Here is an 18,808-nt window from a genome sequence, read left to right on the forward strand (position 1 = left end):
CTCTTCCTCTATATAGTCTAGACTGGATACGAGAATTCTCAATTTCTCGTCTTCGGTTTCTCTCTCTACACTTCTGCTTTGTTGTTCTGGCTTTCTCTCTCTAGATCTCAGCCTCCTGCACAATTCACGTACTGATCATCGGTAATGACGTCGATGGAGCAATTGGTTGGCGCCGGCGGAGTAGGGCCGATGTACGTGCAGATGCAATCGGAGCCTTCCTCCTCGCCGTCGATGACCTCCTCGTTGCTCACTTCTCATCATCAGCTGCAGCAGTGCTCCGAGGCGGCTCGGATTTTCGATGAGTTGCCTAAGGCTACTATCGTCCAGGTGTCCCGTCCCGACGTTGCTGATATCAGCCCCATGCTCCTCACTTACACGATTGAATTTAAATACAAACAGGCAATACTTCTGTGCTTGATTCGCTCTGTTTTCAGATTGGAAACTTGAACTGTCAACTGTCAATCGCATTAACAGCTATGAATAATTGAACTTTAGAATTCTAGGCACTAGAATTTGTTTGAACTCTATTTATATGTTTTAATTTGTTATCAGCATGCACAAAAAAATAAACTCTAATCTTGAATTTGGATGAGACTTCTAGTTCAGGCCACTTTAGATCAATAAACAACTAAATTTAGTGCTTTTTCTAAGTCACCATTTATACTTGTGAACTTATCTTTTTCAACTTTGAATGGAGTATCATAAGCTCAGATACAGGCTGTGGAATCTTTATTTGGGATTTATATTGAACTACTTTCAAAACCTCACAAATGTGTTAGTCTTCTAGAGAAGAAAAAGCAAGAAATCTGACTGCAATTGTGTATTAATTAATGTATATATGGATGGATATATGAAAACACTAGACAGTTTCTTCACCTTGTCATGTATACCAAAAAAAATTTAGAGGGAGAGAGTTGTTTTATTTGGCAGAGTGTTAGACCACTGGTTACTGAAGCCTAAGAACAATATCTTTTACATTGTTGTGACCTTGACTTAGTAATTATGGTGTGTCTTATCTCTTCTTGAGTAAAGAGCTTTTCAGTATTGAATGAATAGAATTTGAATTTCACTAGCTTGTAAGGATCTGGTCTGTTTCCAGGTTATGTGATTCACCATCTTCACACTTAATTCTGTACTTGTCTTACTATATTCTATTTCCCTGAATTTTAGGTTGACTATTTTTTACTTTCTATATACAAGATTCTGACATTTCGTTATGTCTTATTGTCCACAATATATACCTTTTTGTTTGTTTTTATGAGGCTGTACTGATACGTTGATGTCTGCTATGTGTTATTCTTGTGCTCTGTAGTTCAAATGGCAATTAGTGAAGAAGGCTTCACAAGTTTTCTATTTACATTTTGCATTAAAGAGGCGGCTATTTATTGAGGAAATTCATGAGAAGCAAGAACAGGTATATTTTGATTACCTACCTAATTGTTAGGTAGTTATCACTCCTGTTTGTAACTGATTTGTGATAGTGTTCTGTAATCTTTAGCAACTTTATTGTTATTTGTAATAATCTTCTGCTATAACAGAGGAGTTTTTTTACTTTTTTTTTTTTTTTTCTTCTTCTTTCTTTAAAGGTTAAAGAATGGCTTCAAAATTTAGGAATAGGGGATATTATACCTGTTATGCAAGATGATGATGAACCGGATGATGAGACTCTTCCAATGCGTACTGATGAAAGTGCAAGAAACAGGTGATTTCTCTTTCAGTATGACCTTTCTTGATAGAAGGAAAGCATTAGATTCATTGTTCCCCTTATAATAGCTACTGTTCTTACAGGTGGTTTTTTGTTCAGAGATGTTCCATCTAGTGCTGCACTGCCAATAATCCGTCCCACACTTTTAAAACAACATTCTATGTCAGACAGAGCAAAAGTAGCAATGCAGGGGTACTTAAATCACTTTCTTGGAAACATAGATATTGTCAATTCCCATGAGGTATGCACACTATCTTATACTCTGTTGTTTCTTTTGTACTAGTCTTGTGGATAAAAATGGTAGTAGGTCAGACCATGTGCACTTCTATATCCTGCGGTCCTGCCACATATGTGGAAGGAAGATGGTATGCAACCTTACCTCTATTTTCATTGAGGATCTTTCATGCATTGAACCTATGTCCTAATGGTCACTGCTGAGCACTTAGATAGTTAGATTGTTGTGTTAGTCCTGTGAATCTTAAAGAATTATCTTTTCATTGTATCATTCCATCACTATTTCTTTTGCTTGAAAAATGCTTTTGATAACCTTTTCATTCCAGCTTTAATACCAATGACTTAATGATGTAGGTTTGCAAATTTTTGGAGGTTTCAAGTTTATCCTTTTCGCCAGAGTATGGTCCTAAGCTCAAAGAAGATTATATTATGGTAAAACATTTACCCCAGATACGAAGCAGTGATGATCATAACAAATGTTGTTCATGTAATTGGTTCAGTTGTTGTAAAGACAACTGGCAGAAGGTAAACATTCTTTCTTGAAATTCTCACTGATACATACATCCTTGAGCATTGTCTGTAGTTTGAGAACCCTATATATGTCAGTTCTTTGTACTTCTCATTTTAATTGATAACACCTTTCCTAGGAATAGTTATTCAAAGGTGAAATTTCACTTTTAATTAATGTCCATGGCTAAAGTATCTAGTCCCTTTCAGGTTCTCCTTATGTGTTATTTTATAGAGCTTCGTAACACCTTAACACTTTAAATCATAAAAGTAACTATATATATATATATATATATAACCAACTTATTGTTCTTTTGCTAAATACTTGTATTTGTTATGGATAGAAGAATCAGTCAAATATTTGGTGATAGTGATGACTGATGATGTATTAAAGTGAAGCCTTTTAGGTGTATTCATTTGCATGGCTAGAGGGCGTGGTTGGTTGATTGATAATAACTTGTCTCTCTAGTTTTGTTTGCTTGTGGGTATGATATCAGTTTACCTTCCTGATGTCTCATGAATACCAAATGTTTGAATAAGTATTTTTGTTTGTACATTGTATTACTCAAGTTAGATGCTGGAAAAGATCTACTCTGATTGTGTTGTTGTAAGTTCTCTGTGGCATTTATGTTGATGCTTGCTTCCACTTGCAGTTTACCTTAGCTTTTGGTTATTTGCAGGTCTGGGCTGTACTGAAGCCAGGATTCTTGGCCTTCCTTAAGGATCCTTTTGACACTTCACCTTTAGATATAGTTGTTTTTGATGTGCTTCCAGCCTCAGATGGTAATGGAGAGGGAAGAGTATCATTGGCAAAAGAAGTAAAGGATGGCAACCCTTTGCGCCACTATTTTAGGGTAAGGAATTTGAGTTCTATGTGTTTTTAGCAGCTTTTGGTAGGATTTGAACATTGAAGTGGAAGTTTCAAATGTAGTTTACCGGGATGGATCAGAGATACCCCTTTGTTCCTTCGGGACATTTGAATTTCTATAGAAATATTGCTGGAAATGTTGTTTTTCATCCTTTCATTGCATTCTCAGTCAATTGAAAGGAAGTCTTTACTTATAAAAAAAAAAAGGGAAAAGAATATAAAGTAGATGGAGTACCAAGTATAGCATTGATGTTGTAGCTCAATGATGCGTTCTTTGGAAGATCATACCAGTGCCGTCTTTGGGATCACATGGGGGTTACAGAATCAGCAAAATAAGGGAACAAATCAGGATAATTTATTTACTTGTTAGTAGATTTATTTTAAGAAGAGATTATTTTCCTTCCTTTTGAACTTTCCTTAAGTATGCAATTCTTTAGTATAAGTAAAGCATTTCTGATGGAGAAATAAAGACAAACACTTGAGTTTTAAACAAAAGCAGGGAGCCCAGAGACTCTAGAAACTCCTTTACATCCATTACATCCTATCTCAGTTTCCTACTCTACAGCCTGCACTCAACCATCCATTCACCATTGATGGTCCTGCTTCAACCTCAACCCCCGCTTCTTGCCCATTGATGAGAGCATGTTGCCAAGAAAACAACATTTTGGTTCCGTTGCCGGGAATCGAACCTGGGTCACTCACTGCTGCTCTCCCTGTGTTTGAGATAATCCTCACATCTCCATAGTGCTCCTGCTTAAGGGTTTTAGGTGGCTTGGATGACATATAGCTATCCTTTCTTAGCTGCTATGACTTGGTTTAAATTATGTCATTCAGATTATCAGATATGTTAATTTTGTGATAGGTGTCTTGTGGGATACGAAGCATCAAGTTAAGAGCGAAGAGTAATACTAGAGTTAAAGATTGGGTTGCTGCAATTAATGATGCTGGGCTTAGACCACCTGAGGGTTGGTGTCACCCTCATCGCTTTGGTTCATTTGCTCCTCCACGGGGTTTAGTTGAGGATGGAAGCCAAGCTCAGTGGTTTGTTGATGGTCAGGCGGCATTTGAATCCATTGCTCTGGCAATTGAGAAAGCAAAATCAGAGGTTTTTTACGTTGTTTTTTCGTTTCCTTTGTTTCAAGTGCATCATTCTTTGTTTGAACTTCTTTGCAAGTAAGGATGTGGATGTTGATTTATGGATGCAGATATTCATGTGTGACTGGTGGCTTTGCCCAGAACTGTACATGCGGCGCCCTTTTCAGGACCATGCTTCCTCCCGGCTTGATTCTTTATTGGGAGCCAAGGCCAAACAAGGTGTACAGGTACACATCTCAGGCTTATGAAAATGTTCAATTAGTTTCTAATTTTTCGCATGCTATCTTCAACATGTAACCATTGTGCTGGTCATTTCTTGCCACTCAAATATCTTGGATTTCACTACAAAGTGCATCCAATTGGGAACATATTTTTAAGCCTTTATTTCTTATGTCATGCTTTGTAAGTTCATTATCCAATAGTGTCTTCATGCAAGCAGGCATACTTCCATGGCATCTTAGTTGATAGGTGTCTTGTTTTGTTTATTAACTAGTGTCATTAAAAATCAGATCTAGTTAAATTCATTGATTTTGTTCGAGGACCAAATATTATTTTGGAGCGTTATGCCATGTGAAGTAACTATTATTTTTGTTTGTTATCGAGATTTTCCTTAAAGTAATGCTGATTGTATTTATTGGCTTCTACAATCAATTGTAAGGATCTTAGAAAATGTGTTAATAACATTACCAAACATTTCTTTTTATCAAATATTTGAGGCTTTTCTTTAGCTTTTATGAATCTTATTATTATGTCATAAGAATTTTTCTTGAACACAAACTTTTAACATATTGTGCCTTCGGTTAGCAGCTACTTAATCTTTTGATTTTTTTAATATATCCTGTTGCTTCAGATTTACATTCTGCTATACAAGGAGGTTGCTCTTGCATTGAAAATCAACAGCGTGTATAGCAAGAGGAAACTCTTAGAAATCCATGAGAACGTTAGAGTACTTCGTTATCCTGACCATTTTTCAAGTGGTGTCTATTTATGGTATGCATAAAAAGAAAAAGGGAAGAGCAAGCAGGCCTTCCCCTTTATTTTGTTTATTGAAACTGGGATTTTTTTTTTGGTTATAGAAAAAGTTAGAGAAAAAAGAATTCTGGCTTCTAGTTCTTAAGCTATCTGCATCTGCTAATTTCCATTGATGTTTATTGATAGGTCTCATCATGAAAAAATTGTTGTTGTTGACCATCAAGTATGTTTTATTGGGGGCCTAGATCTTTGCTTTGGTCGTTATGATTCATCTGAACATAAAGTAGGTGATTGTCCCCCTCGTATTTGGCCTGGCAAAGACTACTATAATCCAAGGTATTCTTTTTTCACATTCATGTCCTTACTTTGTGTTTACGACTTTATAAATTTCAAATACGGAGTATACGTGTGCTGTAGAAGTCTAGAAGATGCCTTTTATGATTTGGTAGTTCATTGGATATGTTTTGCATTTCTGCAACATATATGTAGGTGGGTGTTACATTTTGCTTGGTCATTTAATAGATTGAGTTGATTACTTGATTTTCTTATATGCCTATATGTACTTGTGATCAAGATTCCTACATCAGCTCATTCTTTTTTAAAGCCTTTGCCTCAAGACATTTTTTTAGTGGCTTATTGACTTTTGCAGTCTCTCCTCTTTTGTTTACTTTCCAAGTTTCTCACGATGTTCAATTTTCAGGGAATCTGAACCAAACACATGGGAAGATACCATGAAAGACGAATTGGACAGGACAAAGTATCCACGCATGCCTTGGCATGATGTACATTGTGCCCTTTGGGGACCACCTTGCCGTGATGTGGCTCGACATTTTGTTCAGCGCTGGAACTATGCCAAGGTTCTTATTTTGTGCTAAAGTAAAATATTATCTATGGATACTTGACTTTCTTTTAAGTTTAACACTATTGTAATTTCTCAGCGGAACAAAGCTCCAAATGAGCAAGCAATTCCACTACTTATGCCTCGGCATCATATGGTTATTCCCCATTACATGGGAGTCAGCATAGAGACACACACTGAAAATGAAGATGCTAGTAATGCTCAAAGTATCAAGAGACAGGATTCATTTTCCTCTCAATCATCTTGCCAAGATATCCCTTTGCTCATGCCTCAAGAAGCTGATGAAATGAATATAAGTGGAGAACCAAACTCTTCTGAGTTCAGCAATGGATATGATCTGCATGACCAGCCAAACAGGTCAACTAGAATTTCTTTCCCTTTCCGGAAGGCCAAAGTAGAACCTTTTCTGCCAGGCATGCCGATGAAAGGATTTGTGGATGAAGGTGATGACATGGATTGTCAGAGAGAGTTGTCTTCTAGTTTGATGCATATTGGAACCAGAGCCTCAGATAACGAATGGTGGGAAGCGCAGGAGCGCGGTAATCAAGTTGTTTCAGCAGATGAAACTAGGCAGGTTGGTCCTTGTGTTTGGTGTCGTTGTCAGGTAAGATACACTTGCAGTGTCTAACTGTTACAAGCAAATTATATATTTATATGCTGTCTTTCTGGTTTAATACTAGATTAGGAATTCTAGCAGAGCCTTGTTTTTATATACTATCTTTTCCACTATAAACATAATTTATGTTGTTTATAATGTGCTACATATGTCTCTTAAAGGTATTGCTGGGTGTTTTTGTTTGATTAGATACAAAAAAAATGAAATTTTTTGGTTCCAGGTTATAAGGAGTGTTAGTCAATGGTCTGCTGGAACAAGCCAAATTGAAGAAAGCATACATAATGCTTACTGCTCTCTTATTGAGAAGGCAGAACATTTTGTTTATATTGAGGTTTGTAATATGCATCTCATTTTTAAAAATAGGGGAATAGCCATTTTAGTCCTGAATCTATAAAGGCTCTTTAATAACTCTCGAATGTTTCCTGACTTATGCGATGGAAAATTTTCCCAGAATCAATTTTTCATCTCAGGTCTCGTGGGAGATGAGATTATACGGAATCGTGTATTAGAAGCACTGTATGAGCGAATCACGCAAGCTTACAATGAGAAAAAGTGTTTCAGGGTTATTATTGTTATACCGCTTCTACCTGGATTTCAGGTTTGGAAACTAGAAAGATTGTCACCTTCATCTCTCTGTCCCTGTTGTCTCTTGGTTATTTCCATTGTGTATTGTGCTGAAGTATTAAATTTTTGGTAGGGTGGTTTGGATGATAGTGGTGCAGCATCTGTAAGAGCTATCATGCATTGGCAATATCGGACAATATGCAGAGGAAATACTTCAATTTTGCAAAACCTGTCTGATCTTATTGGTCCTAGAGTACATGATTATATATCTTTCTATGGTCTCAGATCTTATGGTAGACTGTTTGATGATGGACCTGTGGTTTCTAGCCAGGTATCTTCCTTTCTTCCACTTTGGTCCTCGTGGTAGAAAGACGCCTGAGTTCTAGGTGTATCATCTCATGCGTGTAGCATGCTTTTTCTTTTCTTTTTTTGCTTTTTAAATTGTGTTCTGTAATTAGAGAAATGCATGTCTTTGTTGATGTTATTCAAATATAAGTTTTTTTGGATGCAAAATTTTCCAATGCCATAGGAATGTGCAGTAATACAATGTATGGCATTTTACTTAAAAGCTTTTTGTACTGGTAGGTTACCTACCTCTGAAACATTTATGATAGACGTGCTTTAAAAAAAATTTCTCTTATTAATTTAGTCTTATGCATCTCAAGGAAACTATTACTTTTGAGAAGTATGTTATCAATACTTTGAATGGGAATTCTTAGAAGTTGAATGAATAATATTTTTCCATACTATGCTGGGTAGTTTAGCTGCATTTACAACCCTTGTTGCAATCATTAATTGATGCTGTATTCTTATATTTGTCAATTATATAGGTTTATGTTCATAGCAAGATCATGATAGTTGATGACTGCACAGCCTTGATTGGATCAGCAAATATTAATGACCGGAGTTTGCTTGGGTCAAGAGACTCTGAGGTAGTACTTTTCTGTTTATATTACAGGCTACAATATTGATGGAATTAAAATATTAAAATATTATAAATGAACCATGGAAACATCATGATTAGTTTTTTCTGTGTGATTGTAACACTGCAAAAATATTGAAGCAATAGATGTTATTCCAAAATAAAACAGTCAAATGTCAAATTTTATCATGTTCTCAATCCATTGCACTTTTAAAGCAATCTATTTTATGTTTTCTTGGATTTCCTCCTCGCAGATTGGTGTAGTTATTGAGGATAAAGAATTTGTCGATTCATACATGGGAGGCAACCCATATAAGGCCGGGAAATTTGCCTCAAGTCTTCGCCGCTCACTATGGTCTGAGCATCTTGGCCTTCATGCTGGAGAGGTTGTAATATGTTAATCATTTAAACCTTGAATATTGCTTAGCCCCCCCCTCCCCCCCTCCCCTTTTTTTTGTTTTTTGTTTTTTGTTTTTTTCTGATTATTTCTTCTTTTGTTTAGATTGGTCAAATTACTGATCCAGTGATTGATTCAACATACAGAGATATATGGATGGCAACTGCAAAGGTAAGAATGATTTAAGTGTTTATTGTGGAATAATATTCATTTGATGTCACATCATGTCACTAGTACAAGAGTGTATAAAGCAAAATCGTTGATAGGGATATCAATTACCTTTCTCTGCTTTTGTTTTGATCTGTAATGCTCCCACACTGCATATGCTTGTTCTCACAATATGCCAGCCTTTCCCTGCAACACAGCTGCACAATGTCACACAAAAAATAGGCGCACAACCTGCTTGTATAATATATTGGAACCCACCTACCAAAATCTGACCAATATTAGTCTATATGTTGCTGGCTGGAATCCAGCACTGTTGAACTACAGTGACTTTCACCAGACTCCAGCTACCACAGTCAAAACCTGTTGACTGTTGCCAGACTCCAATAACTGTCACCAAACTCAAGTGAATACATTTGCTTTAGCTTTTCAATCTAGTTCGGTAAAAGAGTGCAATTTAGGCATTTAAAATATGCAGCTTTTACCATTTGTGTCTCGTTTAGTTCCTTGGTTGAAGCAGATGCGATAACAAACAAATAAAATACACTATATGTATCTCCATTAACCATTGAAATAGATGGAAAGGCCAAAAAAATGTTGGCTAACTTGTAATTATGGCCCAGTTACCATCATTATATCTCATCTCCGTGAAATGCAATTTGTACTGAAATTGAGATTCACATTGATTTGATGGTCAATTGGAGTTTGACAGCTGTTACCAGAGTGTGGAGATGGTTGGTAGTGTTACCCATTGCAACACTGGTTCTTTACACTGCAAGACACAGAATGTTGGTTGTGGTGTGGGCACTGCATTGCCATCCCTATTTCTTGGGGAGTACAGGCATCTTGACATCTAATACATGCCATGTGCTGTATTTTATTTTGGTGAAAAGTCCCCAAAAAAGTATTTGACAGGAAAAATGAGAAAGAAATTAGAAATGCCACTAGAGAGAATGTAGATTGTTCTTGTTTTTATTATTGTTTTGTTTTTTTTTTTGTGTCCACATGTGATCTCCTTCCAACTAACCCAGATTGTCATCTGCAGACTAACACCATGATTTTCCAAGACGTCTTCTCTTGTATACCAAATGATCTTATACATTCCAGGTATAATTCAGCTGCCATCCTCTCTCATTCCTGGCTATAATTGCTATTTTCCTTCTCTCTTTTCAAATTGATTGACATCTTTCCTTTTTCCCGTGCCATGCAGGGTTTCTCTCCGGCAGTGCCTGGCTCACTGGAAAGAGAAGATTGGTCACACTACCATCGATTTAGGAATAGCCCCAAATAAGCTAGAGTCTTATCAAGATGGAGATATCAAGGGAACAGATCCCATGGAAAGGTTTTTAGTGTCTGTAAGAGGTCATCTTGTTTCTTTCCCACTGGATTTTATGTCCAGAGAAGACCTAAGGCCCATGTTTAATGAAAGCGAGTACTATGCTTCACCTCAAGTCTTTCACTAGTTCATCACTGTACAGAGGAAGAATAGTTAAGATATACATATATTATTATACACATAAAAGATAGACCATACCTCTTGAAGATCCACTGCACTGGAATAACAGAAACATAGAGGAACATACCATCCCACCTCAGGACACATTTCCCATTTCTTCCAGCTCCTGGGTTATTTCGTTTCAAGATTCATCGTGTAGAAGAGATGGTTTTCAAGGTTTGGGAAGATCAATAGTTAACTGAAGTTTGAAACATAACCAAAGGGGACTTACTATTTCGGATTTTGTAAATTAAAGTGCTCTGAAGAATGTTCAGTCCCAGGACAATACTGTGATAAAGAATCTCCTTGACCTTTATTATTTACAGTTACAATCATTCTTTGTAAGCTCACACGTCAATTTACTATAAAAATTTATTCCATTTTGCAGTTTGCGAGTATTGTGCTCCATTTTTATCTACTAGTCGGCAGTGATAACTAGCAAAATCGTAAGCCTTAGCTATAACAGCTAGTTGGTTTTACTAAAGTGAACGTGAGTGGCAACTGGTAAGTTTGACACGAGCAAATGGAATAATATAAAGGATTAAAGGGAAGATGCGTATATAATTACTCCGTATTTGTTTATGGCACGCCAATAGGTATCAAATTTGCTCCAATATAAATAGCAAAACTTGCTGAATCAGAAGATAGTGTGGAGGTTATGATATTCAAGTTTGTATTTCTTTAGCCCTGGGAAACTAGCATATAAATTAGATTTATCTTTCATTGATCAATATCAGCTATACCACACAGAATCATCCATAAATATAGCAAAATAACAAAAGCCGCCATCAATAGAAACATCGGGAAGGCTCCGAAACCATGACAACTTAAAGTGATCTGTTTTAAGTATGTAAAAACGACAACTTGATCTATTTTATGTAAAATGAGATGACTTTTCTAATAGGGAGTGATAATTTTAGGGGAGTGAAACATTTTGGGCCTGTTTACTAACAGAAAATTGTTTTCTGTTTTCTGTTTTTCAATTTTTCAGTTTTCATTTTCTTTTCTGTTTAGAAAATTTGTTTACTAACACTTACTTTTTCAAATTTACAGAGTATTTTTTTAGATTAACGTTATAAAATTAAGGGAAAAGGGTCAAATAGGCCCTCAAACATTACCCAGAAGTGCAATTAGGCCCTCAAACATTCAAAAGGTTCAGTTACATACACAGACTTGTCATTTTGGTGCATTTAAACCCATATGACCGGTTGTTCCAGGTGAACAACCGGTCATCATTTTTCCGACGAACATTCCGGCGGCCGGCGGCCGGAATGTTCATCTCCGGTGGATTTAAACCCATCTCCGGCGACCACATTGGTTTCGCCTTCTCCACGGAGAAGACGAACCACACACTGGTTCGTCTTCTCCGATGGAGAAGATTGTGGAAGACTAACAGTCTTCTCCACCGGAGAAGACGAACCACACTGGTTCGTCTTCTCCACCGTTCGTCTTCTCCAGTGGAGAAGACGAACCAGTGCTCCGATGGAGAAGACTGTTCGTCTTCTCCACCGGAGAAGACGAACCAGACGGAGAAGACGAACGGTTGTTCGTCTTCTCCGTTGGACGACCCGTGACCTTGGTTGGGGATGAACATTCCGGCCTCGGAAAAATGATGATCGGTTGTTCACCTACAACAACCGGTCATATCGATTTAAATGAACCAAAATGATAAGTTTGTGTGTGTAATTGAACCTTTAGAATGTTCGAGGGTCTAATTGCACTTTTGGGTAATGTTTGAGGGCATATTTGACCCTTTTCCCTAAAATTAACAATAAATTTAATTTTTAGTGATTTTTAGACCTTATATTTAAAATATTTTAAAATATATTTGGTTTAAATAGAATATATATATATATTTTACTTTTAAGTCCAATATATGTAAAAATTTTACATTTGATATCCGAACCAAATTTATATCTGTATATAACATAAATAAAAATATATCTGAACTAATAACTTATTAAGTTCACATAAAATTTAGTTTAGATAATATTAATATTTTTTGAGCTAATATTTAAAATATGTTTAGATATATTCATTTGAATGACATGTATATAATATATAATTTTTATTTTGAATTCTAATATAGTAATATATGTGAAATTTTGATATCCGATATTTGGACCAAACTTGTATCCGATATAACATAATTAAAAATATCCAAACCAATAATCAATTGAGTTCAATCCAAATATAAAACGTGGTATAGATTTAAATTTTTAATTTTGATAATGTGAATGATGTATAATTTTAAGCATAATCAAATAAGTTATGTTTAAATAAGTAATGCAAGTAGAAAAGATAGAAGATGATGATAAGTAAAAGAAGATGATAATAAATGTAATCATAGTAATGAATAAAAATGTAAGTAGATAATTGTGAGAATGTGGTTATAGTGACATATAACCTAATAGATGATAGCTGATTCTGTTTTCCATTTAGAAAACAGTTTTTTATAGTGTTTCAGTTTTCCAGAAAACTGGAAAATTATTTCCTGTTTTCAAAATGGAAAACTGTGCTAGTAAACATGTTTTCTGTTTTCTGTTTTCCAGTTTTCCAGATTTCCAGAAAACTTGAGAAAATTTCCAGTTAGTAGAGTTAATTTAGGGCCAATTATGAAAAAATGACTGTCTAATAATTTAATTTGGACTCTTTTTTTTTTTCAAATGTAAATATAAAATTTATTAACAACTTTTTGTCAAAAAATAATACATATAAAATATTCAACAATGAAAAAAATACGTTTTAAAATTTCACTTGAAATAACATTCTTCCTACATATTTAGATACAAAACATGCACTGAATTTTTTGTCAATTCTTTCTAAAATTTAATATGTATTGCAATTAAAATCAATTCATGGATTTTAAGAACATTTTTTTTTTTGAAAACTAAAACCAAAAGAGAATATTATTAAACTTCTATCAAAGAATGAATACAAGTGGGTGGGGATGAATTGTCCCAAAACTGATGACCAGCTGATCCACGAATGTAACACAAGGAAATAGTGGAATTCCAGCAATGGTCCTCCGACTATGTTGATTTTCTAAAATTAGTCTTCGACTTTTAATTTGGACAATTTTGGTCCCTTGATTTTTAAATTTTTTCTAATGTTGATCCTTTCGTCAAATTTTGGTTAAGCTAAGGTCAAATGAAGGGGTAAAATTGTTCGTTCACATGTTTAGTGTATTATTACTCGTATTTCAACTGTCCTACACGCTGTATATATGAATATAATCTCAGTCGAAGTCTCAATCGAAGCCATTAATCTCAGTCGAAGTCTCTTCGGTTAAGATTATATTCATATATATAGCGTATAGGACAGGAAAAATACGAGTAATAATACACTATATAGGTGAACGGACAATTTTAACCCTTCATTTTACCACAACTTAACCAAAATTTAACTAAAGGACCAACATTGAAAATAATTTGAAAGTCAAGGGACTTAAATCGTCCGAATTAAAAGTCGGAGACTAATTTTGGAAAATCAACATAGTCGGAGGACCATTGTTGGAATTAACTCAAAGGGATTTTATTAAACTAATACAGCTATCAATGATAGCTCCTACATAGGATAGGTTTGGCTTCTTCGAGACGTCTTGAGTACCTTCAAAGTGTCCACTCATGGCTCCCTCGTAACGTCCATCTAGGTTGAAAAGTACCGTTCTAAAGCTTGATGTCTCTGTGTCAGCAAAGCAGGTTGCATCCACTTTACATACGGTAGTGGGTTCCTCATGAGATTGAGCAGGTAGTGACGGACCTCTGTTGGTATTATTACGCGCCTATGGCTTGTGCTTGGGCGCTTCTTCTGATCACGTCCGTGTCTATCGAATGGAGTGCCTTCCCAGACTAGTGGATTTCGAGCTGTCCAAATCTCTTTGAGGATGTAGGCGATGGGGTGCTTTCTCCGGGAAGGCTGTTGGGCGATGCTGGATCTCAAAAACTCCTGCATGGGGTTTGGATCCCAAAAACTCCTGCATGGGGTTTGGATCCCAAACAGGGAAAAGATGCTCCGCGGATGTTAAAAGAAAGACGGACTCCGTGAGTCTGTTTTTCTCTTATCCAAGGAAAACAAACTGAAACACGGCCAGCATTATTGAGATAGGGAAGGCAATGCCAGCATTATTTAAAACACTTATAATTTTTCACTTATAATTTGAATATAATTATAATTATTAATTAATAATGATTTTAAATATAATATAATTATTGATAGATGATTAATAATTTAGTAAGTTAATTAAAAAGAAAAAAAATTATTAAATAATAATAATGATAAACATAAATTGATGAAAACTTCATCCGGTATTATTTAAACAGTTAAGTTCACCATGCAGATTGTCACGAATGTAATATTTAATCGACCACAGATAAATACTTTCAACATGACAGTTACTAATAACTAACATTTATATAACATTGTCTGCTACATTGAATAAGATCACATCATTTATTCGTGCTATTTGAAAATGCGACGTAATTTCTTCCCAATGTTCGGTGAACCATACCGGTTGAAAGTTGATTTCAATTTTTCTATGTCCTACTATAATTTTAAGAGGCTCACTGAACACGTCTGCGATACTAAGGAATTGAGATAATCTCGTAGGCTACAAATGTGAAAAAAAAATTAGTGAAATAAAGATAATGTTGAAAGAAGTGTAAGGTACAATGTATAATGTTACTTACCGCGGAACGTGTAGATAATTTAACATAGAGAGAATGCCATGCATTTATTTGATTAAATGAAAAAGCTGGTGGTAGAGCGGACCTTGTGTTGACCCGTATTTGGTCTAGCACAAAATGAAAAAGATGAGTTAATATTTGTAGTAAAATATATAATTTGTATTTATTGCATGATGATACCGCTTTCACAAAGACGAGAAGTTAAGTATTGGCCCTGACGATTGCGCTCCCTTTTTTTTTATTGCCGTTGGCGGAGTAGAGAAATGTTTCAAAAGTAAAAAACCAATATGTCTAAATACAACATCTCCAAGATTTAAACCATGATCTGTCATAAAATCAGAAGCTCTGGTAGTGAAGTGCATGTTTTCAACGGATACTTCTATTTCTTATGTGGGGGCATGAAGCAAAATCGCGCTTGTTGTTAAATGTTGCATTAAATGTCAATGCATGCAATTTGGAATTTTCTACATCGCAATTTTAAAAAGTGTATAAGAAATAACATCCATAAATATTTGATAAAATTAAAGTAATTAATGTAACTAATAGATAGATATTTATAATTGCCACTGTTATTTGTGATGTAATTGTAATTCGCAGTCAAATGTTTAAGAAGAGCAACAATTGCCGCAGCCAATGAGGCCTACAAGACAACGCCGGCCACCGCTTTGTGGAACCAGATCCCGACACCAAAGGAAAAACATTGTATATGAATTGTGTATGCTTTTATATTGTGCAATTAACTAATGCTAATTTTTATTTAGGCACGGATGAAGTCAACAGCCAATGGTGATTGTCAACATTGCTCAACTACATTAGCCCTCTCACCTCGAATTTATATATGTTTCCTATTCTGTATGATAGTTGCTATCGAATTATGAAAATTGACATCACCTTACGAGACCACATTGTGGAACTTCAAATCAAAAGTGCAATTGTGTTTTGCTAATTTCTGAATTAATTAATGCGTTTTATTATTAAGTTCTGCATTATTTAATTTGTTTACATAGTTTGTTATTGTTATTGGATCCTGGGTGTATGGAGTTCACAATTCCTATGTTTTGTGTTACGAAACCAAAGTTAATTTGGAGTGAGTAATTAAATTTTTGTAAATTTAAAGGTAGTTAATTTACCAATAACATTATAGTCTAACTATTGAAAGTTGTAATTATTTAATTTATTTTATACAATTTATACCGCCATACATTATAGATACTCCAAAAACAATATCTCACAATATATCTACGGAGTCAAAATAGTATACACATGTGTATATAACAGTATATATACATATATGCGTATATAAATATTAACATACTTGAATGCGTGGATATCTACTGAGACAACAACATGACGCCGTGTTTTTTTTTTTCGTTGATAACTGAAAAACGGACTCTTGTTAAATTCAAACCCCTTCGGGGTTATGATTCTAGGCGATGCGAGTGAAATCGCCGCGGCTACAAGTTGAAATGATCATTTGCAGCCAGGTTCTCAGGTCATCCCCTTGCGGCATTCCGTATGGCAATGCTGACGAGATTTGCAATGTTACGGGACAGTGCATTATTGGCTCTACTGACTCTGTGACAAGTAACATCAATCTCAATTCCCCTGCTATGGAGCCGAGCTCTGGTGGGTAGGAAATCCCGTGCAGTGCGCCAGATAAAGTCTTTCAAATTTGGGGATAAGTTGGCCTTCCAAGTCGCTATACCGCTCAGTTGGTCAAAGGGTAAATTTTTTTTAAAAAAAGATAATGTAGTGTATGAACAACCTTTCAAAGTGAAGGGGTGTCACAGGGTACTTGGGGTTGGTGATTCAACCTTATTGGAAAGAAAGTTGGCATTCCAGAGTGCATTCCAAGTTTTGAAAGGTAAGTCTAACTCACGAAATTCTCCGATCAGGTTTCTATAGGCCGTCTTGACAGTATAGTGACCCTTGATATCCTTCATCACCCGAAATGGACTTCAAGAACATAATTACAAGGTATTAAGAAATGAATAATATATAATATAATTTATATATATAATTTTCAAAAAAAAAAAAAAATGGCCCCCAATTTTGGAGCCTTATATAATTGCTCTAGCCATACTTAGGGTTAACTTTAAACTAAGGGTCATTTTGGAAACTTAGAAAATATTTTTCAAAAAATGACTCATTTTTTAGAAAATATTTTAATTTTCTGGTGTTTGGTTGAAGATCTGTTTGGTTTAAAGTTAAGAAATTGTAACTTTTTCTCTTTCGTTCATTTTCCTTAAAATGAATATATAATAATAATAATAATAATAATAATAATAATAATAATAATAATAATAATAATAATAATAATAATAATAATAATAATATCTGGTGATGGTGGTGGTGTGGTGGTGTTGGTAGTAGTGGTGGTGGAGGAGATGGTGGTGGTGGTTGCGATTGTGGTTTTGGTGGTGGCGATGCTGGTGGTGGGGTGTGATTGTGCTGGTGGTAATAATAATAATCCAAAAACTAACTTAAAAAAGAAGAGATGGAAGATATGGAAAATAAAGAACCCAAAAATTATCTTCTAACTAAAAACTTACGATGACATTTTCCGCCAAATTGAGCATTTTTTCATTGACCTATGATATCATTTGTAGCATCAGCATGTGATGCATGGAAGCGACTATCCACCAGGTGTGCTGCATCTTCCCGGGGACGTATAGTCTCGCTGAAAGCCAAGCTAGCGAAGAATCCAAAAGGAACCCGCCCCATTGAAGTGCATATGCGAGAGATGCGAGCCTTTGCAAATTCTTTGGCTCTTACTTAGAGTCCAGTCTCTAAAGAAGATCTCGCAGTTCACATCTTTACATAACTAGGTGATGAGTAGTTATGAACAGATACTGCATTGTAATAGAGTCAGTAGTACTAAGAAAAAAACTTGGTGATGAGTATAACTCAATTGTAGTAGCTCTTTGTGTGCGAGTTGACATTGTCTCATACGATGAATTGCATGATGTCCTCACTGATTATGAACGGTTGTTGAAGGATAATGAGGTTGCCACACAACTCCACATGTCCATATCTAATGCTACATAACGACGGTTTAATGGTCAATGGTTGTCATTTAACGCTGGTGCAGCTGACGGTCAATGACAGACTAATAATCGTCGTGGTAAAGGAGGTTCGACGACGTCCATTGGAAGACAGAATTAGCGGCGGAACACTGGCAATCGTTCTACACGATTTTGTAATTACTGTGATTATCCCGGGCATGATACCAGGTTCTGTCGTAAACTTTCCAGGTTTTTGAAAGATAATAATATTAATATTCTTGAACCACATAATAATCAACGACCGTCTCCTATGGTGAACACTACGACTACCACTACAATGCCGACTTAGTCATGGATTATGGATTCTGGGCCTTACATCATATTGTTACTGATCCCGAGTCTCTACAAACCTGCTCAGATTATACAGGACCAGATGAGATTGTTTTGGGAGATGGTAAGTCCTTTAATATTTCACATACTGGGTGTGTTTCTCTACCGTATGCAAATCGGCCACTTGTCTTGTCTGATATTTTGTGTGTGCCTAAGTTACAAAAGAACTTAGTTTCAGTATCTAAACTTTGCAAGACTAATCCTGTTTCGGTTGAATTCTTTGCCTCTCATTTTGTTGTTAAGGATCGTCTATCGGGAACACACCTCGTACAAGGTCCGGTCGTGAATGAGGTTTATAGCCTTCCTATCCACGATCTCAAGTCAATGTG

At 35.6% G+C, this 18,808-nt stretch overlaps 1 protein-coding gene across 1 annotated transcript; it reads left to right on the top strand.

Annotated features, from left to right (window-relative positions):
- Positions 1-10,789, top strand: LOC116016245 (phospholipase D zeta 1-like). Its single transcript, XM_031256403.1, has 20 exons — positions 1-399; positions 1,313-1,414; positions 1,587-1,702; positions 1,805-1,946; positions 2,294-2,464; positions 3,127-3,300; positions 4,177-4,419; positions 4,520-4,636; positions 5,260-5,399; positions 5,568-5,717; positions 6,082-6,238; positions 6,320-6,844; positions 7,077-7,187; positions 7,308-7,454; positions 7,554-7,751; positions 8,251-8,352; positions 8,597-8,728; positions 8,845-8,910; positions 9,950-10,011; positions 10,115-10,789. Exons 1-20 carry the CDS (start codon positions 145-147, stop codon positions 10,365-10,367), a joined length of 3,363 nt encoding a protein of 1,120 aa, XP_031112263.1. The 5' UTR covers positions 1-144; the 3' UTR covers positions 10,368-10,789.
- The last annotated feature ends 8,019 nt before the right edge of the window (positions 10,790-18,808 follow it).

Source organism: Ipomoea triloba, chromosome 4, assembly GCF_003576645.1.
Source record: "Ipomoea triloba cultivar NCNSP0323 chromosome 4, ASM357664v1".
Taxonomy (NCBI): domain Eukaryota; kingdom Viridiplantae; phylum Streptophyta; class Magnoliopsida; order Solanales; family Convolvulaceae; genus Ipomoea; species Ipomoea triloba.

What these genes read in the sequence shown, in the direction of transcription:
- LOC116016245 (XM_031256403.1), top strand. Translation starts at nt 145, where the DNA reads ATGACGTCGATGGAGCAATTGGTTGGCGCCGGCGGAGTAGGGCCGATG. An exon ending in TTGGGTCAAGAGACTCTGAG is followed by an intron (nt 8,353 to 8,596) that starts GTAGTACTTTTC and finishes TCCTCCTCGCAG; the next exon opens with ATTGGTGTAGTTATTGAGGA. An exon ending in TTGGCCTTCATGCTGGAGAG is followed by an intron (nt 8,729 to 8,844) that starts GTTGTAATATGT and finishes TCTTTTGTTTAG; the next exon opens with ATTGGTCAAATTACTGATCC.